The 27,217-nt window shown below is 36.2% G+C and overlaps 1 protein-coding gene across 1 annotated transcript; it reads left to right on the forward strand.

Moving 5' to 3' along the window:
* The first annotated feature begins 3,616 nt into the window (after nt 1–3,616).
* Nucleotides 3,617–6,775, forward strand: LOC145766818 (cytoplasmic polyadenylation element-binding protein 1-like). The gene is made up of 4 exons (XM_082578524.1): nt 3,617–3,737; nt 4,398–4,490; nt 5,054–5,190; nt 6,575–6,775. The coding sequence occupies exons 1-4, from the start codon at nt 3,617–3,619 to the stop codon at nt 6,773–6,775; spliced, it is 552 nt and encodes a 183-aa protein (XP_082434650.1).
* The last annotated feature ends 20,442 nt before the right edge of the window (nt 6,776–27,217 follow it).

Raw genomic sequence — 27,217 nt, forward strand, 5'->3', positions numbered from 1 at the left:
TGCACTCTGCGAAAGACTGGCAATCATTACAAACGACGTTGAGCCAAGACATGACGACCATATCTGGATACCTTCATCAATGGAAACTGAAGCTCAGCGAAAGTAAAACTGTGACGGCAGCCTTCCATCTCAACAACAGGGAGTCAAAACGTGATCTGAAAGTGACCGTTAACGGCAAAATTCTGCCGCCCTGCCCAGAACCAACATACCTTGGGGTTACACTTGACAGGTCACTCACATACCGTCACCATTTACAGTCACTACGCAAAAAGCTGACATCTCGCGTCGCCCTGCTGAGACGTTTGGCAGGCACAACTTGGGGCGCAGGTGCTGACACCTTGCGCACTGCAACCCTGGCTTTGGTTCACTCCACTGCTGAATACTGCGCCCCTGCCTGGTGCCGCAGTGCCCACACCCGCCTCATCGACAGCCCAATCAACGACGCATTGCGAATTGTGACTGGATGCCTGCGCCCAACTCCAACATCCTTGCAGGCATCCAACCTGCTGAGCTTCGCCGAAAGGGAGCCATTATACACCTGGCTCGCCGGGCGGGGGATCCTGACCACTTGCTCCATGCAAAACTCAACATCCCACCTCAGGAATCTCCCCGGCAACTAAAGTCAAGACACCCCTTTGTGCCAGCTGCTGTTGAATTACTACAACCATTCAGCGATCGTGCCATCAGCGCAGCACACTTCATGGAAGACACTTGGAATGCAGCATGGTGCGCCACCGACACCAAACTACATGGTTTTATGCCCCACCCGGTGGCGCGCCCCCCTGGTATGAACCTTCCTCGGCCGACTTGGGTCAAGCTCAACAGAATCCGAACCGGAGTCGGTCGCTTCCATTCCAACATGCACAAGTGGGGTCTGGCTCCCTCATCAGCCTGCAAATGCGGCGCGGAGGAACAAACTGCTGACCATGTCGTTCTCGAATGTCCCATCTACAAGGCACCAAATGGAACGCATGGTATAGCAACGCTGGACGAAGCTACACTCACCTGGCTCTCCACCACCTGCCCTGAAATTTGATCTAGTCTCAAACGAAAGAAGAAGAATTTAAGTGAGCAATTAGCAATTGCGAACCAGCAATACAAAGTCACTCTCTCAACTTTGGTGTGAAATGTATGATTCATACCCACAGATTTCTAAGCTGGCTTTTCAAGTATTACTGCCCTTCGCTACGACGTATCTAAGTGAGAGTGGTTTTTCAGCTCTTCTGCATATGAAAACGAAGGAAAGAAATAGAATGGATGTGGAAGACGACATTAGACTGGCTCTGTCTAGCACGCAACCTCGAATTTCACGGTTAGCTGCAGACCTACAAGGTCAACCATCGCATTGATTTGTCAATAAATGCAAGAAAAACATTTTTAGTGCTGCCTTTTGTTGTATTATTTGTTAATAGTATACTTGCATTTAGGAAAGAATATAAGTGGGGGTCGCGGTATCTACGAAAGTTTTTAAAGGGGGTCACCAAGACAAAAAGGTTGGGAACCACTGCTCTAAAGTCTAAACGAATTGTTAGTTTAAATTGATAACAACCAGCTATGCACTGCATCCACCATCTGAACTAGAAAGTTGGAAGACACAGTGTGATACCCATTCAATAATCGCAGTTGTTATTTGTAACAGAATTATTCTTGCATTAAAACTTCTGATAAAAGATGAATGCCATCCAGTACTGCTTCGATTTGAAGACGGATTAACTCCTAAACTACATAATTATATGGTTGTTGCATCAAGCAAAGAAGTCCACCAAGTCAAATGAATTCGTACATCGCCATCAAGGACAAATTACTCTCAAAACAAAGGTAGCTCACACATTTTTGAATTACCAATGATTCCAAAAATTAAAATGATTCCAAAAAAGCTACTTGTAGTCAATGCCGAAGATTTTTTTGTTTGAAGTGTCAACAAAATGCAAAATTGTTTTTCGCCTCATGGGCGAAACATGTTGTCTATCGCTATCAATTCTTGCTACAATCGTCTGCAGAGAAACAAAATACATTATGGGCCTAGTGTTATTACAATTTGTTTAGTTTCGACAGAAATTGTGAAGACAGGGCTTTGGCTACACATTTTTTGAGTTACCAATGATCCCAAAAATCCGAGTTGTGTGCAGTGTTTGAAATATCTATATTCGGCTTATTGATTGAGTAGGCAACTGTGTTTAGAAATAAACAAACAAAGCCAGGCAACACTACAACATAAAACAAAACAGCAAACGCTTTCGACTATGCATATGGCCACATTAAGGTATTGAAAACAAAAATAATTTTACATTGATGACAAACTGTTTTTACAAGTTGTCCAAGTTCAATCCAAATACGAGCATAACCCGGAGCACGAAAACAAAACTGCAAACAATTTCAAATTTGCATTAGGCCTACTGTTGTTATCCATCCATCCAATGTGCTGAGATCAAGGTTAACAAACAATATTGACTGAGAAATAGATAAAGTTTCACATGCTCTGTCTGTCATCTGCATGCGCCACGACGATATTTGGAGCTTGAGAATGGTGGCAATCGTACTGCAGCTGTTCGACAAACAATTTCTTGGAGGGAACAAAATTACAAAAAATTGGAATACGAAGGAAACAAAAATTAAGATCATGGACGTTACTTGGAAATAAAATAATTTAAACTACTTTTGTTCTAAACTTGTGTTCGTATGAATAAATATAGTTGATCAATCTTTTCATTCAAATTTAAAACAAAGTCGTCAAATATTTTCGTTTTCAACAACTTTATTAGTATAACATTCAACGCTTAACAACGTTGTATTTTCATTAATTTGAATCAACACCCGTCAATCAAAAATGTTGATTGCTCAATCTCGATTGAAAATGTTTCGGACTCACAACCCGGCCAAGGTGTCTACTCCGAACAATGAAGGATAAAAGGAGCAACGCAAGTGCAAGCTTGCTGCAATTATCACAGTTAGAAACAAATTTCTTTGAATCTAAGTCTTCTAAGACGATTTATTTTGATTCATTCAAACTAAGGGTTTTTTGTCGCTGCGTGATGATAGTTTTGTGTCAACATCGGGCAAAACAATGCAGTTTCTCAGCAGGATAACGAAATAATTACAACAAGTCCAACTGTTTCTGTTCGTAGTATTGGCTTATTGTTTGATTTGTTTTGCACCTCAAATGTTATATAAAGCAAGAATGATTTGAAACTTTGTCAGTTGAAGATTGCAGAACCTGAAGAGCTCCTCTAAGTTCTTTGCAGATCGAGTTAATTTACAAAAGTTTTATAAAATCAAGCGAAAGACTTTTTATTTAAAATTTAGTTGGTAGAATAGTTCTCTAATTCTGATCTTGAACGTATTTTGACAGATGTTTGTAAGAATAATTAAAATAGGTCGACTTTAATTATTAAGAAATGCTTTTTAGTTCAACTAGTAGGCTAGTGATTGTTCATAGTTTTGTTAGATTTAATGTTGAAAAATTTTAAATCTTCAATCCAAACAATTATTTGCAAAGACAGTTGCATGCACTTTCTAAATCTCACCATATGTTATTTTTTAAAGTTACAGGTTACTTTAGCAATTTACTCGGGTTTTATATTTTGAAACAAAAAATCATTTTAACTTGTTTGTTATTATGGCTTCTCCATGCCCAACACCCAACGAGATTTCGCTTCCACTATTTACATCGGGATCCAAACCTGAACCTTACTCCAGGAAAGTGTTTGCAGGAGGATTGCCTTGGGATATTAAGGAAGGTAGGCTATGTATTGTGTTGGTGTATTGTAGAATTTAACTTTGACTTACACAATCTAAACTTATATATTGGACGCTTTGCTTTGCTTTTTCGTGAAGTTTTCTGTCCCTATGCATTTCTGCCGTGGTATGGAAAAACCTAGTAACTCACATTTTCAACTTTTCGAGAAAAACGCAAAAAACTGAACATCTCTAGCCTTTGTCAATACGAGTTACTAGGTTTTCCCACATCATTATCTCAGTAAGTTCAGCGAAATTTTGAAATCAAATACTGACAAAAGACGCGGAAAAACCTAGTAAATCCAAAATTAAACTAAAATGAATTATTTCAAATTTGTAGTTACTAGGTTTTTTCGATACCACGGCAGATTTCGGTGTAGTCATAGCACGAATTAACATTAAATTTAAACAAATATGCGGAATAATATGAGTACCGAGCAGCTAGATATAGCTGCAGTATACACTGGTCACATAAAAATGTGTGGGAGCATGACAATCAATTGGGTGGTGTTAGTTGCTGAAAAAATAGCTGCCAAGAGAATGGAACTGGCAACACTACTCTTGTTAGTGTTCAAGGCTTAGTGTAGCGAAGACTTCATCTTCTCATCCCACAATGCTTGGCGTGGTGTGATCTTTCTTCAAGATATTTGTTGTATTTGCAGAGGAACTGATCAGAGCGTTTGAACCATTTGGCGTTGAGAAAATTGAATACTCTAAAACAGATTCCAAGTCCTTTCCATTACTTCCTAAGGAAGGTAAGTTTACGACAATGCAAAGTGCTTTTTAAAAGCTACAGCAGTAGTTTTGCCAAGTCCAACTTAGGCATAAAAGTCATGGTTAAGCATAAGACGTTTAGACATTTATAGTCAACTTTTTGAAATTTTTGTTGTCATCCGACCTACAGCAGAATCAATCCCAGACTTATCAGAACCTGAGCAGAATAATTTAACCTCTGCACTTTTCAGCTGGTATCAATACAAGCTGAGTAATAATAAAGGAATGGTTCATACATTGTTGCACAACGGCTAAGATTATTTGCTGCAGTAGACGTTTTTTTTTCAATTCTATAACATTATTTCGTATTTGCTATTCCACAACCATTTATATTACTATCACCACATTCCACTTTGTCATTTTATCTTTGCTTCGTAACGCAAGAAAGAACACAATCCGTGCAGTGTCAAAAGCATTCTGTATAACACGACCTGGAATCGAACCCAGACCTACTAATCACACAGTCGGCCAATCACAAGCATCACAAACTGCTGACGAATAACGATGAAGGAAAATTACACGTTTTCAACATTTGTTTTTACAGGTTTCCTTTATTTTCACTTCAAAGACAGTGAGATGGTCAAAAATTTTCTGTCAAACTGTTCTCAAAATGAAGCCAAGACGAAATACTATTTCATTGTGAGATATGTGCGGGAAAAACTCAAGTTGAAGAAAATAGAAGTAAGCTTGTGTTCCGCAGTCTAGATCTATCGATTTTACTTTGAATGACGTCTCTAAAGTTTTATCAATTTTCCTTTCTCAATGTTTGATCGTTTCAACAGAATGTGAACATTTGTTTTGCAATAATACGCCTATTTACTAAAATAGATCGCATGGTAAAAAGTTGCTTGAAAATTAGCACTAAATTAAATTTGAGTTTCGAAAACAAACGCTTGACAATGTAACCGGACATGGTAGAAATATAATTTCTAAGCAGAAGAAGAAGTTCTTTTATTTTGCATCATCAGCACATGCGAAAAAACAAAACAATAGGCTACAAGATTACAATGTGAGCTAGGTTGTTTGCTGATGACGATGGGAGTGACAGAAGGACCGAACTGGTCATCGAGTCTGCCACACCCGTGTGGTGTCATGGCTTATTTAAAATGGAACGGTGTCGAAGTTGAACGCAAATATTGATTGATTGATATATTGATTGATTTGATTGATAGATATATATTATATACAACATAAAAAAAACAATACACATACGAAATTTAACAGTGCAATATACAAAAACAAAAAAAAACAGAACTACTAGAAATGATGCAAAAATACAAAATGGCATATACAATATACATACAACACAGCATACTGATAAGACAAAAGCAAATATACAGTAATTAGCGAGATACGGTGAGAATAAGTAGAAGCAGTTTGATGGTACTATAGGCTATCAGTTACTTATACTCAGACATTAAGTGCAGTTTTAATTTTTAGAAAACATACTAATTGTTTGCAGTTTTCTTAGCTGTTCCGGTAATTTGTTCCAAGTGTTTGTTCCAAGAAATTTAATTGAGCGTTGACCAAGCTTTGTACGCATTCTTGGTTTGAAAAGCATATCTTTCTTAGCACCTCTGGTATTATAGTTATGAGTTTCCTTACTAGGACGAAAGTACTCAAAAAAAATTGCTGGTAGATGTCCTTTATTGCTTTTATAAACAAACTTGCATACTTCTATTAAAAACATGTCTTCGATTTGTAGCAAGTTGCTTTTATTGAAAAGAGATTTGGTGGGAAATCTGTCCTTAATCTTAGTGAAGTTTAAACAGCGAATGATGCGATTGTGTACTAGATTTAAAGGATACAGTTCCGTTTTAGACGCAGAAATCAAATTGGACATTTTAACAACTATATCACTCAGTGAGTTGTTTCTATTGTGCTTGTGGTGGTTTTGTTTGGTTTTGCATCACTGAACATTGTCATAAACAGACTGGGTTATTTTCTTTAAATTATTTTGAAGTTGTTTTTTGTTATTTTTCTTAAAAAGTTTGAAAGTCTTCTAAAAGTTTTGTTTTAAAGATGTGATCATCTGCTTAGATTTGAACAACTCGTTTGCCTTTAGATTATTCCTTGGCTGCAATTTGACTCCTTGTGGTTCCGCGACATCTCCACAAAAATTGATCCCAATCGAATGTTGTTCATTGGAGGATTGCATGGACAAATGACCGCCGAGTATATCGCAACATTCATTGAAGATTTGTTCGGTGACGTAGGATTCGTGCATCTCATGACGAACGAACTGAATTATCCAACAGGTTCATGAATTTATGTCTTAAATTGTTTTTGTAAAGGAACTAACTTAATCTTTTAATACTTAACGAATATGGTACTACAGCGGTGCTACAGCTAGGCTCTACAGCGAGTGTTTTCTAAAAACACAAACCTTTGATCAGTGGCGTAGCTATAAGGAATGTACCGGAATGTGCCGCCCGGGGCGGAGTCAGATTTTTCCGCCCTTTCAAGAAAAGCATGTGAAAATGAAATGCGTCTTTTTATCAGATTATAATCAAAATCAAAAATCTTAGTCTGAAAGTGTCGCCCCCCCCCCTCTAGCTACGCCACTGCCTTTGATATGTCATTGATCATTTGAAATATCGTTAGGCTACCACTTTACTGTGGTGCAGAACATTCGTTCAAACAGTTTGATGCTGCAAAGATCTTCGTGTCTTTTAATCAACATCATTTAATGTTTTTAGGATGTGGCCGTGTAATACTAACAACCGCAGAAAGCTACAATAAAGCCATTGCTGCAGGATGCGCAACTGTACATTCGAAAAAGTTTTCCAAGCATATTGAATTGAAAACGTTTATATCCAAAGGAGAGAAATGTGATCATTGCGGGATAGGGAAGTGCTTTTGTGAACAAACAAATGTAAGTTTTATAAGCTACAATGTAACTTCCTTCATTTTATGGTGTTCAAGATTTTAAGTTGAATGCCCTTAAAGGATTTTGATGTTCCCTTACTAAAATGCTCATTTTATGTTCTTCATGAGCACGTAATATTCTCAATTATACAAGCATGGTGACTTGCTGCTGTATCTGAAAATTTAAATTTATTATTTTTAATTTTGACTTGGTCCCCACGAGTGGGGTGGCCGATTTTTTTCTGTGTTGCATTTCTCCATTTCATTTCAGTTAAGAAGTTAATTGAACAATGCATTTTGTTTTTAGAAACACTTCATCACCTTCATGCAGTATTATTTAGCCGCCATCAGCGCTTGAAGAAGATTGCGCATCAACATGGGCTATCTGTTTCCATGAGTCACGGATTTGAACCAGCTCGTCCAGTGTTGCCAAATTGAGTTCGGTCCAGTTTCGGATGTTGCCATCGTCTTGGTGGTCTGTCACATTTTCTCTTTCCGTTGACTTTACTTTCGATGGAGATTTTGCTGACTCTGTAATTTGAACTTATAGTATAGCAGAACAAATTTAGGACTTTTATTGTTTTTTATTGTTGCTGCATTGACATGTTGATTTCATGCAATTTTACAAGCCGTACTGCTTCCATGCTGGCTCAAGGCAAGTTGGAAGAGAACTACTCATCCAGTAACGCATCGAAATATTCGAAGTTCCGCATCAAGATCTGGTTGGGATACGGACGAAAACTATACGACTTCGAATCCTCAAATTTTTAACTGACCGACTCCAGCTTCACTGTTGTCAGATTATTTTGTCATTTTTGGATTACTCAAAAAGAGTAATCATTAGTTCTATGAAACGTAGTGCATTAAAGTTTTGATGGAGTTTTGGTCTTATCCATCATTTTGCAAGTATAATTGTGTTTATTCGAAATAATCACTGTTGTAAGCTGAATGACTGTTTTGTTTTTAAACTGACGGTATATTATTTCTCATACAAACTTTGGTGTTTTGCGATTTTGAAAAACTTGTACTTTTTTATTCTTTTTTCTCAACTTCTAATTTGAATAAACAAACTGTCATTGATGAAGTGTTAAAAACGTTTAGTTATGTCTAAGGTTACAAATTTAAGTTTGTTGCTCCAAAATTACAAACGAAAAACACAGCTTTATTGTAATAGTCTACAACTTACCAAAGTCAGTTTAAGAGCGCAATTCAGAGAAAAAGAAATAATATTTTAAAATGAAGATTGCACACAAAAATTTAATTTTGCTATGACGAATGGCAATACCATTCGTCATAGCACATGACTAGGGAACTATTTTCCGAAAGCTAGTGCAAATCGCAGCATCAGGCTAAAACAGATCGTTAAAATCTACTCTATGAACTGTATGAAGCTACCTTTCTTTGGCAGTAAGTCGTCATTGATGGTGATTGGTGATGTACGAATTCATTTGACTTGGTGGCTTTCTTTGCTTGATGCAACAACCGTATAGCCTAATTACTGTTGAAAAGGAGCGATCTTCCTGGCGTCAGCACTATACCTGACTACTCACCATAGAACAGCGAGCATTGTGTTTCGCTAACCATACCGGTGTAGCCTCCACACTAGCCATCAAGACTTTTCCAAAAACTATACTTGACTGCCGAGAAACACAACCATATAATTATGTAGTTTAGGAGTTAATCCATCTCCAAGTCGAAGCAGTAGCCTACTGGATGGCATTCATCTTTTATCTGAAGTTTTGACGTAAGAATGGTTCTGTTACAAATAACAACTGCGATTATTGAATGGGTATCAAGCTGTGTCTTCCAACTTTTTAGTTCAGACTGAGGATGCAAAGCATAGCTGGTTTTTATCAAGCTAAACTAACAATTCGTTTAGCTTAGCCTTAGAGCGTGTGGATAGAAATGTCAGAAATTCCCTAATCATGGCTTTTTTTTACTCTCAAACTAAAGCAATGGACCTACTCAAGAGTCACAAGCAGATTGAACAGTTTATTTCAATTCTTGCACAAATAAAAACGACACAGTTATTGCACAAAACACAAACGCTAATAGTTTGGAAGAACATTCTGATTATTCCTGTGGGTGATGTTGTTATTCTATACCATTCAATCAATAACATATTATGAGCCACCTTTGTCGCAGAAGGAATGCCACAATGTCTTTCTCATAAAAGCAAGAAACATTGTGACTGCATAAACGAAAATGAAGGGGTGTAGGCTACCAGCAAACATCTATAGCAGTGGTTCTCAACCTTTTTGTTTTGGCGGACCCCTTTTGGTACCTTCGAAGCGGTCGCGGACCCTTACAAAAATTTTATCTAAAATTTTGGTATATCGCTTCTCCTATAATGGAATCAAAGTTTCCGAAGTTTCGAAACGACACTCTTGAGAAGAATTTGCTGAACTTGCGACGCACTTAAGACGATTGATGACGTTGACGAAGTTATGTTATGAACTAGCATCTGTTGGCACACAGCATCAAAAATCAGTAATCTATAATTATGTTGATTTGATGTTTTTCTATAAATTTTATCAAAATCAATAGAATTTTGCGACCATTACAAAGAATTTCTCCCTTTTTTCATTTTTAATCAATATTAATTCGTTATAATCTTTGTCATTGCAAAACTGTGAGTGGTGATAGCAATGCAAAGGTTAGTCACCAGTCTAAGTTAAGCATTGACCATTAGATCATTAGACTGCTGTCTCAACAGAATTAAGTTGAACAAAGCCTTATTGAAAAAACTAATTCATTTGTATATTTTTTTAGTTAGGAAACCAAACCTTTGTGCAATGTCCTTTGAAAGTTCAAAGGACATCGCACTGGTTCGTTGGAAAATCACGGTAACATAGTACACAAATAAAGCGCAACCAACCAATTTTTAAATTTCGTAATTTATTAATCATTCTGCAAACTCGGAAACTTTCATGGACCTTCTGAAATTGCTTCGCGGACCCCCGGTTGAGAACCACTGATCTATAGGATTGGCCCATAATACAAGAGAAGGATCCACAGAAGATTCAAGCTGCTATACGTAAAGCAACAAGTGAATAAAGAAATAACAGTAACCTCTCAAGTACATGCATCTCCACACGTCTCCCAAGTTGCCGTTTCAACTTTGATCACAAATTTAATGAATTTAATTTTTATTAAACTAAAGACAAAATGTTAGAAAATATTGGCAACCCTCTAAAACCTGGCAACGCTGAAGCAAGAAAGAGTCGGCCGTTAAAAACCCAGCAGTCGGAGTCGTATAGTTTTGCCAGACTTCACTGCCCTGGTTTGACATGCCATGCGCCTTATACTCTGCTTTCAACTGGGATGTGGATTCGTAGTCGTAAAGTTTTATGGATTTTGGCGTGTCCGGAGTCGGAGTAAAATTAAATCTTTGTTTGCAATCTTTATTTGAAAATATTGTTTCTTGTTCCCCATATTGCGCTCTTAAACTGACTTTGGAAAGCTTTAGATTTAGCTTTAGCTTTACAAAAAAGCTGTGTTTTTTGTTTGTAATTTTGCAGCAACTACCTTAAATTCATAACCTTAGACATAACCACAAGTGTGGAAAACCTCATCAATGACAGTTTGTTTATTCAAATTAGTAGTTGAGAAAAAAGAACAAAAAAGTACAAGTTTTTCAAAATCGCAAAACACCAAAGTTTGTATGAGAAATAATATACCGTCAGTTTAAAAACAAAACAGTCATTCAGCTTACACCAGTGATTATTTTAAACAAACGCAATCATACTTGCAATGTGATGTATAAGACTAATACTCCATCAAAACTTTAATGCACTACGTTTCATAGAACTAATGATTACTCTTTTTGAGTAATCCAAAAATGACAAAATAATTGGCAACAGTGAAGCTGGAGTCGGTCAGATAAAAATCTGGGGAATCGAAGTCGTATAGTTTTCGTCCGCATTCCAGCCAGATCTTGATGCGGAACTTCTGATATTTTGATGCGTTACTGGATGAGTAGTTCTCTTCCAACTTGCCTTGAGCCAGCATGGAAGCAGTATGGCTTGTAAAAATCGCATGAAATCAACATGTCAATGCAGCAACAATAAAAAACAATAAAATTCCTAAATTTGTTCGGGTATACTAAAAGTTCAAATTACAGAGTCAACAAAAATTCCATCGAAAGTAAAGTAAACGGAAAGAGAAAATGTGACAGACCACCAAGACGATGGCAACATCCGAAACTGGAACGAACTCAATTTGGCAATCCTGGACGAGGTGGTTCAAATCCGTGACTCGTGGAAACAGATAGCCCATGTTGATGCACAATCTTTTTCAAGCGCTGATGGCGGCTAAATAATACTGCATGAAGGTGATGAAGTGTTTCTAAAAACAAAATGCATTGTTCAAATAACTTTCATAACTGAAATGAAAAGGAGAAACGCAGCATATAAAAAAATCGGCCACCCCACTCGTGGGGACCAAGTCATAATTGGAAAAGAATAAATTTAAATTTTCAGATACAGCAGCAAGTCACCATGCTCGTATAATTGAGAATATTACGTGGCCACAAAGAACATAAAATGAGCATTTCAATAATGGGACATCAAAATCCTTTATAACCATTCCACTTGAAATCTTGAACACCATAAAATGTAGGAAGTTATATTGTAGCTTATAAAACTTACATTTGTTTGTTCACAAAAGCACTTCCCTATCCCGCAATGATCACATTTCTCTCCTTTGGATATAAACGTTTTCAATTCAATATGCTTTGAAAACTTTTTCGAATGTACAGTTATGTATCCGGCAACAATGGCTTTATTATAGCTTTCTGCAGTTGTTAGTATTACACGGCCACATCCTAAAAACATTAAATGATGTTGATTAAACGACATGAAGATCTTTGCAGCATCAAACTTTTTGAACGAATTTTCTGCACCACAGAGAAGTGGTAACGATATTTCAAATGATTAATGACATATCAAAGGCAGTGGCGTAGCTAAGGGGAGGGGGGGGGGGGCGCACTTTCAGACTACGATTTTGATTTTGATTGTAATCTGATAAAAAAACGCATTTCATTTTCACATGCTTTTTCTTGAAAGGGCGGCAAAATCTGAATCTGCCCCGGGCGGCACATCCCGGTACATTCCCTAGCTGCGCCACTGATCAAAGGTCTGCATTTTTAGAAAACACTTGCGGTAGAGCCTAGCTATAGCACCGTACTCGTTAAGTATTAAAAGTTTAAGTTAGTTCCTTTACAAAAATAATTTAAGACATAAATTCATGAACCTGTTGGATAATTCAGTTCGTCGGTCATGAGATGCACGAATCCTACGTCACCGAACAAATCTTCAATGAATGTTGCGATATACTCGGCGGTCATTTGTCCATGCAATCCTCCAATGAACAACATTCGATTGGGATCAATTTTTGTGGAGATGTCGCGGAACCACAAGGAGTCAAATTGCAGCCAAGGAATAATCTAAAGACAAACGAGTTGTTCAGATCTAAGTAGATAATCACCTCTTTAAAACAAAACTTTTAAAAGACTTTCAAACTTTTTAAGAAAAATAACAGAAACAACTTAAAAATAATTGAAGAAAAATAACCCAGTCTGATTGTGACAAGGTTCAGTGATGCAGAACCAAACAAAGCCACCACAAGCACAATAGAAACAACTCATATAGAGTGATATATGTCTAAGTAATTGTTATAATGTCCAAATTGATTTCTGCTATGAAATAATATTTCTACCATGGCCCAGTTGCACAGTCAAGCATTTGTATTCGGAACTCTAATTTAACTTAATGCTGATTTTCAATTTGTTATTCAAAAACTGATTTTCAAGCAAATTTTCACCATGCGATCTATTTTAGTAAATAGGCAAATTATTGCAAAACAAATGTTCACATTCTGTTGAAACGATCAAACATTGAGAAAGAAAAATTGAATAAAACTTAAGAGACGTCATTCAAAGTAAAATCGATAGATCTAGACTGCGGAACACAAGCTTACTTCTATTTTCTTCAACTTGAGTTTTTCCCGCACATATCTCACAATGAAATAGTATTTCGTCTTGGCTTCATTTTGAGAACAGTTTGACAGAAAATTTTTGACCATCTCACTGTCTTTGAAGTGAAAATAAAGGAAACCTGTAAAAACAAATGTTGAAAACGTGTAATTTTCCTTCATCGTTATTCGTCAAGCAATTTGTGATGCTTGTGATTGGCCAACTGTGTGATTAGTAGATCTGGGTTCGATTCCAGGTCGAGTCATACAGAAAGTTTTTGACGCTGCGCCCATTGTGTTCTTTCTTGCGTCACGTAGCAAAGATAAAATGGCAATGTAGTGATAGTAATATAAATGGTTGTGGAATAGAAAAACGAAAATATGATACAGAATTGAAAAAGAATAATCCACTGCAGTAAATAAATGTTAGACGTTGTACAATATATGAACCATTCCTTTATTATTACCAGCTTAGAAGTCCAGAGGCTAAATTATTCTGCTTAAGTTCTGATAAGTCTGGGATCGATTCTGCTGTAGGTCGGATTACAACAAAAATTCAAAAAGTTGACAATAAATTTTCAAACGTTTTATGCTTAATTTGGACTTGGCAAAACTATTGCAGTAGCTTTTGAAAAACACTTTACATTGTCGTAAACTTACCTTCCTTAGGAAGTAATGGAAAGGACTTGGAATCTCTTTCAGAGTGTTCAATTTTCTCAACGCCAAATGGTTCAAACGCGCTCATCAGTTCCTCTGCAAATACAACAAATATCTTGAAGAAAGATCACACCACGCCAAGCATTGTGAAATGAGAACATAAAGTCCTCGCTATACGGAGCCTTGAGCACTAACAAGAATATTGTTGCCAGTTCCTTTTTCTCGGCAGGTGTATTTTTTCAGCAACCAACACCACCCAATTGATTGTCATGCTCCAACACATTTTTATGTGACCAGTGTATACTGCAGCTATACCTAGCTGCCCATATACCGCGGCCGTTTAAAACTAATGTTAATTCGTGTTGTGACTGCACTGAAATGCATAGGACAAAAAACTTCACGAAAAAGCGAACAGCGTGCAATGTAAAAGTTTAGAATGTGAGTCCAAAGTTAAATTTTACAAACATTATACCAACACAACACATACCTTCCTTAATATCCCAAGGCAATCCTCCTGCAAACACTTTCCTGGAATAAGGTTCTGGTTTGGATCCCGATGTAAATAGTGAAAGCGAAATCTCGTTGGGTGTTGGGTATGGGGAAGCCATAATAACAAGCAAGTTAAAATGATTTTTTGTTTCAAAATATAAAACCCGCACAAATTGTTAAAGTTACCTGTAACTTTAAAAAATACCTCGTGGTGAGATTCAGAAAGTGCATGCAACCGTCTTTGCAAAAAAATGTTTGGATTGAAGACTTCTATTTTTTCAACTTTAAATCTAACAAAACTATGAACAATCACTACTAGTTGAACTAAAAAGCATTTCTTAATAATTAAAGTCGACCTATTTTAATTTATTTTTACAAACATATCTGTCAAAATGCTTTCAAGATTAGAATTAGAGAACTATTCTACCAAATAAATTTTAAATGAAAAATCTTTCGCTTGATTTCATAAAACTTTTGTAAGTTAAATCGATCTGCAAAGAACTTAGAGAAGCTGCTCTTCAGGTTCTGCAATCTTCAACTGACAAAGTTTCAAATCATTCTTGCTTTATATAACATTTGAGGTGCAAAACAAATCAAACAACAAACCAATACTACAAACAGAAACAGTTGGACTTGTTGCAATTATTTCGTTATCCTGCTGAGAAACTGCATTGTTTTGCCCGATGTTGACACAAAACCATCATCAAGCAGCCACAAAAAACCCTAAGTTTGAATGAAACAAAATAAATTGTCTTAGATTCAAAGAAATTTGTTTCTAACTGTGATAATTGCAGCAAGCTTGCACTTGCGTTGCTCCTTTTATCTCCCATTGTTCGGAGTAGTCACCTTGGCCGGGTTGTGAGTCCGAAACATTTTCAATCGAGATTGAGCAATAAGGATTTTTGATTGACGGGTGTTTATTCAAATTAATGAAAATACAACGTTGTTAAGCGTTGAATGTTATAGCCTACTAATAAATTTGTTCAAAACAAAAATATTTTGACAATTTCGTTTTAAATTCGAATGAAAGAATTGATCAACTATATTTATTCATACCAACACAAGTTTAGAACAAAAGTAGTTTAAATTATTTTATTTCCAATTAACGTCCATGTTCTTAATTTTTGTTTCGTCAGTATTCCAATTTTTTGTAATTTTGTTTTCTCCAAGAAATTGTTTGCCGAACAGCTGCAGTACGATTGCCACCATTCTCAAGCTCCACATATCGTCGTGGCGCATGCAGATGACAGACAGTGCATGTGAAACTTTATCTATTTCTCTGTCAGTATTGTTTGTTAACCTTGATCTCAGCGCATTGGGTGAACCTGTGAAGCAAAAGGAAAGAGCTTTACAGGAACAAACAATTGCGTCACTAACTTTGACTTGTTCTGTCAGAAAGCCGTTCCTGCCAGTGGTCATAGCCTAAGTAGCTGTCTTAACGTCCGAAATGACTTTTCATCTGCATCACGATAGGCTTAACGGCAAATCACAATGTTATTTGAAGAAGAAAGTTTATCCTTATCTCTGTAGCCAATTTACTTGCAATATTTTGTCAAGGAAAACGAAAATTCAATTGACTGGCAAAAGCAGCGGCCGAAAACTTTGTGGCATGAATTGGAAGTGATTAAAGATGAGCCCAGCCTCATGAGCGAAACACCGATTTCTATCGATGTCAATTCTTGCTACAATTGCCTGCCGAGAAACGTCTGTAAATCGTTGCTTGCCTTGGTGAAGCAGTGATGATAATTTGTTTTGAATATTATGGTCATGATTGTTGTTATCTTGGGACTGCTCCGAACTTCCAATTCCATATTTATTGACCGGCTCACTGAAGCAAAATGCAAGCACAAGTTACATTGTAACCAATAGATTGAGTTTTGCTTTTACATTGTAACATTTGAAAGGAAGACCTGAGTTGCAGGAATACTCGTCCAAAATACGACTTTTGACATGAAGCAAGTTAAAAGTTATTTTTAACTTCTATGGAATCCATGCAATCGCTAGCGTGTGTTATAGCGGAATTAAGCCATTTTTAAACCAAATTTTGCGCGGGAACAGGCATTGACCATCATGCAATATGTTTTAGGTGGTTACTCATTTTTTACAAAATGCAACTTAATATTGGTTATTCAAATTAGTGGTTATTCAAAGTTGCCGTTACAACTCACGTATTTAATTGTTGCAACTAACGCGTAAGTTGCACCAATGTAGTTAGCACAATGTAAATGTTTGCTCCATTGTTAAGTACTCAGACTTGTAATTGGCAGGTATGTTACTCGCTCAGTGGCAGAGTTGTAAAACCTTTCCCCTTTGGTTTAAGTAAGTGTGAGTTCGATTACAAGTTGGGGTGTCAATGGGTCAATCGGTAGGCACTTTAACAAGCAGATTTCTAATAAACCACGAACCAATCAGAAGCTACGCTGTTCATGACGTCATCAAGGTTGCGTTTAGGAAGAATAAAGGAAAAACGCAAATTCTAGCTAAATTAAATCAAAGTTTTACCATCGGTTGAATTGGCGCATTAGGTTAGGGCGGTGGTAGTCATTTCATTGAGGTAGGTTTGATTCCCACCACGGCTATAGCTCTTTTTTCTTCTGTAATTCCCAAACAAAGTTCAAAGTAATAATTAATTCTCTGGCTAAATGCTAGAATGGTCACAATTGGACAGATAATGTAGCATCTCATTGGTTTGTGGTTGGATTGGACAGAAGTCCATGGATTGGATATCTGCATAATAAAGTGCCTTCCGGGTCAAGGGGTCTACACCGTACATATATATAATGCAAGTTAAATAACCACCAGCCAAAGCAATATAATCAATAAACAAAACCCTTCTTATTAGCAGGGATATTTAGTGAGAGTTATGCGGAAAGGAACATCGCTTTGCTTTAAAACAAATTTTAGTTAGGTTTTTGAAGTAGTTTATTATTGAGTTAAAACACTTAATTTGGTCATGTAGAGTAATATAAATGAGTAAAGTAATGGTAGAACTATCTTCTTTGCTCATGGTATACCGTATAATTATCCAGATTGTCCACGTCATTCAGAACAGGATATTGCGCACCATACAATTCTCTACTTATGTAAATTTCCTTATGGTAGCTACTTCTGGGGTAGGCAGTATTTGAGTGACTAATATCTTTAGTCGAGTCTTCTGGATAAAAATTTTCCATTTGTAAACAGATTCTTCTTTCAACTTACTGGGCGCATGCGTTGCAAAATTTATGTTGAAACGCCGCAATTCAAGTCTTTTGCTCTGAGCGCTTTCTCGCAGTGTGACTAAAAAGCCTAGTCGGTTCTGCCGGACTTCTATGCGATTTCTGCTACAATTTCCTAAAACCAAAGAAATTTTCCAGATTTGAATTTTTGGCACTTGCTGCTTTGATATTTCTTATCTAGCGGCACAAAGTTTAAACTGGATTAGTAGATCTTTTATTGTGCCACGCGTTACTCGAAATGCCATCATGGTCAACAATACGAGAAGCCTTGTAGTAATCAAAAAAGCTTGATGCTGTTGATGTTTATTATGCTTTTAACTCCTTTTAAAAAAAGAAATCATTGAATTTTGATCCGCCTATCTCTTTTTCATGTTCATATTTATGTATAATACGTACATAATCGGACTTTCAAAAAACGAAAAGCTATTACAATTTCGGTAATAAAAAACCCATTAACTTACAAAAGATTGCTTTGAAAGACTAAGGAATGGTAAAGTCAGTGCCAATATCATATGATGGCTTTAGACACGATTACTGTATCTAACTCAAACAGTAAATTCTGTAAACCCTAATTCACAATCGATTCTGCAATATGAATTGTACTAAGTAACATCTAGATTTTCTAGAAAATGTTAATACGTCCTTGTGACAAGGTCAGATCTCAGTCATCAATTCTTGCAACACCAAATGGGCAGAGCATAGAGACAGAGGCAGATGAAAACGTGCTTTAGAGTTTTTGTATTTTATTTGTATTTGTATTTTATTGCACGCTTACAAATTTACAATATTACTAACCGAACAGTGAAAAAGTGGTTGCACAATCAATAGCTACTTGCACTTGCGTTGCTCTTTTTATCTCCAATTGTTCGGAGTAGTCACCTTGGCCGGGTTGTAAGTCCGAAACATTTTCAATCGAAATTGACCAACAAGCATTTTTGATTGACGGGAGTTGATTCAATTTAATGAAAATACAACGTTGTTAAGCGTTGAATGTTATACTCATAAAGTTGTTCAAAACAAAAGTTCTTTTAACTTCTATGCAATCGCTAGCGTGTGTTATAGAGGAATGAAGCCATTTTTAAACCAAATTTTGCGCGGGAACAGGCGTTGACCATCATGCAATATAATTTAAGTGGTTACTCATTTTTTACAAAATGCAACTTAATATTGGTTATTCAAATTAGTGGTTATTCAAAGTTGCCGTTACAACTCTGGTCTTTAATTGTTGCAACTAACGCGTAAGCTGCACCAATGCAGTTGGCACAACATAAATGTTTGCTTCATTGTTAAGTACTCATAGACTTGTGCTTGCATTTGGCAGGTGTATTACTCGCTCAGTGGCAAAGTTGTAAAACCTTTCCCCTTTGGTTTAAGTGGGTGTGAGTTCGACTCCAAGTTGGGTCGTGTCGATGAGTTAAAAAAATTCCGATTGTGTCTTTCTTGCTGAAAGAAGGGATAGTAAGTCGGGGTGTCAATGGGTCTACACCGTACATGCATAAATTGCATATCATGCAAGTTACATAACCACCAGCCAAAGCAATACCACTGGCCGACACAATTTTTGGTGCCGGTAGTTTTTGAACTGATTTAGACTAACTTTGGGGCGCTGATTCCGAAAATGCAATCAGTTTTTCTCCATCAGGTCAACTTTTTAAGTTACAGTGATTTTGACTTTTTTACAATTGCCCTACAAAGTAGCACAAATACAATAATTTTAATGCTGTCATTATGGTATTACAACCTTTATTATTACTCTTGCATTACATTCTAAAACAAACAATGAAAGCAGACAATGCCAAGACAATTGTTTTCTGTGTTAAATGCTAGTAGGTGCAAATCAAGACAGCATAATGATGCTTTTTTGGGGGGGAGGTGGGAATCTAGCGCGCTTATGGCTACAACATCTAGAAGACGTTGTCTCAATAACACAATATTTTATGATACATCTAAAAGATCATAATAGCGACTACTATTTTTGTGCAGTAAACATAAAAGGCATAAACAGGAAAGATAGGACTTCCTTGCAATATCCTAACCTAGCTTCAGCAATCAGGCCAGTGCTACACAGAGAAAAACTTCCTGTTCCTGATTTTGAAGAGTTGCCACAATTGGATTTACTTCCTGACAGCGAAGACGAGCAAGCTTCCACTGACAGCGATTCCACCCTTGCTAAAATCGAATTTCCTCCTGCTATTTTACCTTGTCAACTTTTTTCTCAGGGAGAACTCAATGACTTGGCAAGGGATTTAAATTTATCAAAGAAATCTTCTGAGTTACTGGCTTCAAGACGCAAAGAAAAAACTATTTTTGAACCAGGTACTGTAATCACTTTCTATCGGAAGCGCCATGTCGAATTTTCGCCCTATTTTTCTCAGGAAAATGATATTGTATACTGTACCGATGTGGAAGGTCTTCTTAAAAAGTTTGGTTAGCAGAACACAATTCTCAAGATTGGCGACTTTTTATTGACAGCTGTAAACGAAGTCTAAAATGTGTTTTACTGCATAATGGAAATGTTTATGGATCTGTACCACTTGGACATTCAACAACTCTCAAAGAAGAAAAGCATAACGAAGTCAAATTTGTTTTTAAAAAAATTTCATGTTATGACCACAATTGGACTTTTTCATTGATTTGAAAATGATTGGATTTCTGCTTGGAATGCAAGGTGCATACGCAACGTTTCCTTGTTTTGTCTGTTTGTGGGACAGCAGGGCAAGAGATCAGTATTGGAAAAGGAAACATTGGCTGGTGGAATGATCAAAAATTGTGTCACCTCCTCTTCACATTAATATAATAATAATGATGGTGTTGCAAGCACAGTAATGCTTTTTCACTTTCATGATAACTTACGTAGTAAAGTTGGGTATAATGAAGCAATTTGTAAAAGCACTCGATAAAGATGGAAGTTGTTTCAGATATATTTGCACAAAATTTCCAGGATTAACAATTGAAAAGTTAAAAGCCGGCATATTTGATGGGCCTCAAATCAGAAAATTAATCGATGATCCAAACTTCCCATCTTCTATGAATGAAAAAGAACTGAGTGCCTGGGATGCTTTTGTGAAAGTTGTTAAGAATGTTTTGGCAAATAAAAAGGCATCCGATTACAAAGAGCTCGTGTCTAACTTACTCAAAAGACTCCAGGATATTGATGTTAACATGAGCATCAAACTTCATTTTCTGCACAATCATCTAGAGTCCAGTGGTTCTCAACCACCGGTCCGCTGACCGGTGCCGGTCCGTGTAATTTTTTTGCCGGTCTGCAGAAGATCTTACTTTGTGCAAAGCTTATTTTAATGTGGAGTCATTAGCATATTGTAAAATTGATATCGCACTTTGAAACATCGGAATGGCACGTTTCGGCGAGTTCCCTATTCGACGACAGCCTTTTTCGTCGAGTTCCCTATTCGGCGATTTTTTGTAAATCCAACGACGCCTTCTATTAATTTAGAGAATTTTGTATTTTATTCCACAATATCGTTTCTTTTGCATTCCGACAAAGAAAAATAAATTAAAATGAAATTTAGCGAAAAATGTTTGAACTATTAAATTAAAATGTTTGCTCACATAAAATTGACATGCATCCTACGTCATCCACCTTCTTTGCGTCATGTTTATGTCATTCGTCATGTCATTCATTTTTTAAATTAGCTATTTGTTGATTTTATATGATATTTCATATATATTTTACATCAAAACAACCTTTTTCACAAAACGATGCTGTAACTCAAAGCAGTCAAAGAATTTTTGATGTCAACAAAACTTTTGAATGTAATGTAAAGGCAATTACATCGTTTTAACGTCGCCAGACGTTCGTGTACAAAAGGGAACTTTTGCTGACCAGGGATAGGTTGTACCTGAGAAACATTTGCACAAGCCATTCGATTTGTTCAAAGAATCTAATTAACCTAACAGTTCGTATTTACATTGATTCAATGTCTGAATATTGAATAATATTCAATCGTTGGATTTACAGAAGGCGTCGTGGATTTTCAAAAAATCGCCGAATAGGGAACTCGCCGAATCGGACTCTCCGAATAGTAGCAGACCAGTGAAACATGCACAGATGTAAAGCTGACATATCTCCACGTAAAATTGTTTGATAATAAAGGTGAACTTTTTGATGACCTAATTCTGTGCCATTGATAACGTTTTTGTGACAAATTGCGTGTAGTTTTCAAAAAGTTTTGAAGCACAGAAATACATAACCAAATGGGGAATTTTGTCCTTGATTTTGAAAAATTTCAAAGTCGTTGAAGACGAAAATTTGGAATTAGATAAATTTGAAGTTTCGGGAGAAAGTCAGGCCTGCAATTTAAATTTGCCAGAACCGGAGTTTGAGAAAGCGAAGATCTTGTTTTTCAAAAACTATGCGCAAAATAGCGCTTCGGAATGGAATGAAGACAAGCCGATTTGCTGTGGACAATGCTTGTGAAATGGAGCGTTGAAAAAGAGTAAAAAGAGGTGCTGAGCATTGTGAGTCAACACTTGAAAGAGTTGGCTAACAATGACATGGAAACTTTTGGATAAATAATCCATACATCCATGATGTCAACACATGCGACCGTAATCTTCATGAAAAAGAAAGTCTGATTGAATTACAATATGTTGTACTTCTACTTTGCAGTCCAGATTCGGAAAACATCATTGTCACACTTCTGGATATCTCTTGCAAACGAATTCGTGGCTAACTTTCAAAACAATCGATTTGATGGTAATTGTTTCAACTAGCTATTTAGAAACGACAATTCTTTTTCATCTTTAGCTTTAAAATAGCAAAGAAATCAACTCGCAAAGAAATAAAATGGCAAAGATAAAATAGCATAAAATAGATAATAATAGATAAAAAAGAGCATAAAATAGATAATAATAGATAAAATAGCATAAAATAGCAAGAAATAAAATAGCAAAGAAATCAACAAAGCAAAGAAATCGCCTCGATGCCGAAACAGAGCTACGTATTTTAGAAACTTCTTTGATATCTCGTTTTCCTCGCATAGGCTACCGGCAGCGTGACAGTAGCAAATTTTCCACTGACATTGATTTTGTATGCAAATGAATTGACATTTTTCTGTTTGAGTTGATTTGATTGCCGTTTTATTCCAATTTTTGTCCTGAATACAAATCATATGCTAAAACGTTGCATTATGGTGAGCAACGACAACTTTGGTTAACAAAACGTTACAAATATTCATTCTATTCACTACGATCTTTGGTTGTCGGTCCGCGAACATTTTTTTTAAATTTTGCCGGTCCCCCACTGTTAAAAGGTTGAGAACCACTGATCTAGACGACTTTCCTGATAATCTTGGCGATTTGAATGACGAGCAAGAGGAGCGATTTCATCAAGACATTAGTGAGATGGAAGTCAAACATTAAAGGAGATGGGATGCTACCATGCTAGCTGACTATTGCTGGTCTATTAAACGCGATGATGCTTTTGCAGTTCACTCTAGTTACTAGTAGATCTCTTAAGCGCAAGTTTATGGCAGACACTTAAGCAAGGTGAAGAATAAAAAGCTACCATACCTATTAATCCTATGTTTGTGTGTACGTTTTTAAGTTCTGTTATGGCTTGCTGAAATTGATTTGTGTCTTTTAACAATATAATTGACTCGTGAATAAATTTTACATGAGCAATTATGCATAAGTGCACTCATGCAGTGGAATCATCGTAACTAAAAAACTAGACCTGATAGAAAAAACTGACTGCATTTTCGAAATCAGTGACCCCCAAATTAGCTGAAATATCTTCGGCACCAAAAAAAAAATTTTTTGTCGGCTTATCTCGGCTCGGCTTGTGTTATCATTAAACAAAACCTTGTTATTAGCAGGGATGTTTAGTGAGAGTTATGCTTAAGGAAAGGAACATCGCTTTGCTTCAAAACAAACTTTAGCTAGGTTTTTGAAGTAGCTTATTATTGTGTTAAAACACTTAATTTGGTCTGGTAGAACAATCTTCTTTGCTTATAAATTGTCCACGTCATTCAGAACAGGATGTTGCGCATGCGCATCATACAATTCTCTACTTATGTCAATTAACTTATGGTAATTACTCCTGGGCATAGCCGTACGAGCCAGGGGTGCAGGGGGGCAGCCACCCCCCTGTTGTTTCAAAACGTCGCAAATTCGGGCAAAATTTTGCAATTGTTAGGGCAAAAATTGCTATATGAAAAGCTACAAAATTGCATAAATTAAGAAAAATTATAAATTAATATCTTTTACCTATCAAACTAAGTACAGCCTCTTATTTGCACAAGAAATGTGCCGCAACATTTTCATTTGGCACACCCGTATTGATGTATTGTATTGCATGGTGATCAAACTGTAATACGAAATGCATTTAACCAACTCCATCATGCCAATTTGGGCAGCCACCAAAGTGTGTCTCTAATATTCTTGTGACTCTGCCCAAATCAAAACGCAAAATTTGCTATATACCGTAGCTAATTTTATTAATTTTTACAAATGCATCGTTTTGATTTGGGCAGCTAAAAACATGAAATTATTTGATGAAACTGATTAGTCTGTTTATGCAACTGCCCAAATTAGGGTGAGGCAGTTTCTCCAAAATGAACAAATTCATTAATTTTTCCCATTTACACAACTGTATCGTTTAGATTTGGGCAACAAAAAAATATGAAATTATCTGATCATAGTCTATTTATAAAACTGCCCAAATTGGCATGATGCAGTTGCCTCGGCATCAAAATTTACAAAGTCTTTAATTTTTTTCACAATATCCATAAATGCATAATCTTGATTTGGGCAACTACAAAATATGAATTTATATAAATTTGGTGAATACTTTTATAAAAACAATTCGGGTAGAGAGGTTACAGTACTTTTTCAATCATAAACGGACATAGCTAAGCAACACCACAACATTTAACAAAAAAAATGTTACACCTGTTAAATGTAATGTTAATGTTGTGGTGTTGCTTAGCTTTGTTTGGTTACTTTATAAAACTACCCAAATTAAAATGATGCAGTTGCGACCCAAAATACAAAAAAAATATTTAGTTTGTTTATGCAACTGTGTCATGTTAATTTCATCAACATTTAAAATGCTACTGCTGAAATATATAATCTCAAAGCTCAGTTTATAACTGCTGACTTGTAGGAGACTCATGTTGGTATTGCCAGGCGCTGGCTGAGATTAAGCAGTACTTGATTGAAAATTAGGTGGGTAGATTTTCTTGCCTGTAATTCTCATTAAAGGATTCTTGTATGTATTCCTGCAGTAAATACAAACAACAATACAGTACATTTTGGTAAGTACTAATATATTTCCTGTTCCTGATTTTCCTGATATGATTTGTGCAATCATATAACTGCAGACAGGCTCCATTGTTTCAACTTCAAGGTCTATTAATCAGGGCACTTGGTCTATATAGGTCTAATTTTAACCAGTAGCCTACCTTATACTTTTTATACAGAATATTTAAGTGAGGTTGTTTTTTATTTGTGGTGTGTAAAACAATATTTGTTACTCCTACCTACCATGCCAAAGTGCAGAAGCATCGAGCAATGCACAAGCAAGGTATCTTCAAAGATGAATTCAGTTGTTCTATCTTGATTACTTTGGTAAGAAATTCTAGCTAGCTGGTGATCTTGTTATATTAGTTTTTCACTCTTATCATGCACCGCATACATTATATTTGGGCAATTTCTATAAAAGCGTGCAGATTTGGGCAAATTTACGTTCTGCCCCCCCAAAATGGTTTGGTCTCGTACGGCTATGCTTCTGGGGGTAGGCTAACAGTATTTGAGTGACTAATATTTTTAGTCGAGTCTTTTGGATAAAATTTTTTCATTTGTAAGCAGATTCTCTTTCAACTTACTGGGCGCATGCGTAGCGAAATTTATGATGAAAGGCAGCAATTTAGCCTAAGTCTTTTGCTCCGAGCGCTTTCTTCCAGTTTGCTTGAAAAACCAAGTCGGTTCTGCCGGACTTCCACGCGTAGTTGGATTTGTGATACAATTTCCTAAAAGCGAAGGAACTTTCCATATTTAAATTTTTGGCACTTGCTGCCTTGATATTTCTTATCTAGCGACACAACGTTTAAACTGGATAGATCTTTTATTGCCCCACGCGTTACTTGAAGTGCCATCAAGGTCAACAATAAGAGAAACCTTGTAGTAATCAAAAAAGCTTGATGCTGTTGATGTTTATTATATTTTTAGCTCCTTTTTAAAAAGGAAATCATTGAATTTTGATCTGCTTATCTCTTCTTCATGTTCATATTTATGTATAATCAATATACGTAAGTAAACAGGCTTTCAAAAAATGAAAAGCCATTACAATTTCGGAAATAAAAAACCCATTGCAAGAGATTGCTTCGAAAGACTAAGGAATAGTAAAGTCAGTGCCAATACCATATGATGACTTTAGAGACGATTACAATATCTATCTCAAGCAGTATATTCTGTAAACCCTAATTCACAATCGATTTTGCAATATGAATTGTATTAAGTAACATATAAATTTTCTAAAAAAATGTTATTACGTCCTTGTGACAAGGTCAGATCTCAGTCATTAATTCTTGCAACACCAAACGGGCAGAGCATCGAGATGGAGGCAGACGAAAACGTGCTTTAGTGTTTTTGTGTTTTATTTCACGCTTACAAATGTGCAATTAACAACCGAACAGTGAACAATTAACTGAAAAGTGGTTGCACAATCAATAGCTAATAATAAATGACGAAATGCGAAAACAACACGTTTCGTCATTGTTGCCGACGTGTTGTTTTCGCATTATATATACTGGTTCATTGTAGTGTTTATTCATTCGCTATTCAAGCTGTACTGAAGAGAGTTTAATACTCAAAATCTAGATATACAGCAATTCATGTTGTGTATAGAATGGAATTAAAAGCGGATTGGTGTTAGAAGTCTTGTCTCAGATTTCATAGAATTTAGACATACGAAGTCGACACAAACTACCATAGGCCTATGACATCTTTTGTTTCCCTTTTGTTTTGTAACCTTTTTCAGAAGACAGTCAGTGAGATACAGTGACTTAAAATGGAAAACCACAGTCTGCTGAGGTCCTGAACGCTACAGGCAAATAACTACTTCGCACTTTTTAAAATGAAAATAAACTAAATCAAATTTTAAATTAAGAGACAGAGAGGTGCAAGGTATAACCACACTCTTTATCCTTTACTGTAATTAATTTTTTAAATTGCAGAAATTATAAACTGAGTGTAAATTTACGCTCTGGAGTGAATTGCATCTCAAGGAGGCAAATGTGAGTATTCTCACAATACAGTATATACAGTGGTGGATTTCCAGAAGATTAGCTTCCGGAACGTTAGTTTTTTACTTTCCAAATGCGCTAGGTGCCGTAGAAGAGATTCAGAATTATGCCCTAATAAGACTTTGAAACAACACACTTCATGTACGTGTTTAAAACGTTTCTAAAGTAAGTATCATATTCTATAGATGATATAACGTTGTTCAATCTAAATATTCGTATTTTAGTGCAACAATAACA

This window comes from Aplidium turbinatum, chromosome 3, assembly GCF_918807975.1.
Source record: "Aplidium turbinatum chromosome 3, kaAplTurb1.1, whole genome shotgun sequence".
NCBI classification, from domain to species: domain Eukaryota; kingdom Metazoa; phylum Chordata; class Ascidiacea; order Aplousobranchia; family Polyclinidae; genus Aplidium; species Aplidium turbinatum.

Bases quoted from the DNA above. Each gene is read 5' to 3' on its own strand.
- LOC145766818 (XM_082578524.1), top strand. From the start codon at position 3,617: ATGGCTTCTCCATGCCCAACACCCAACGAGATTTCGCTTCCACTATTT. The intron at 3,738-4,397 runs GTAGGCTATGTA...TTGTATTTGCAG, and splicing joins GCCTTGGGATATTAAGGAAG to AGGAACTGATCAGAGCGTTT. The intron at 5,191-6,574 runs GTAAGCTTGTGT...GTTTGCCTTTAG, and splicing joins TCAAGTTGAAGAAAATAGAA to ATTATTCCTTGGCTGCAATT.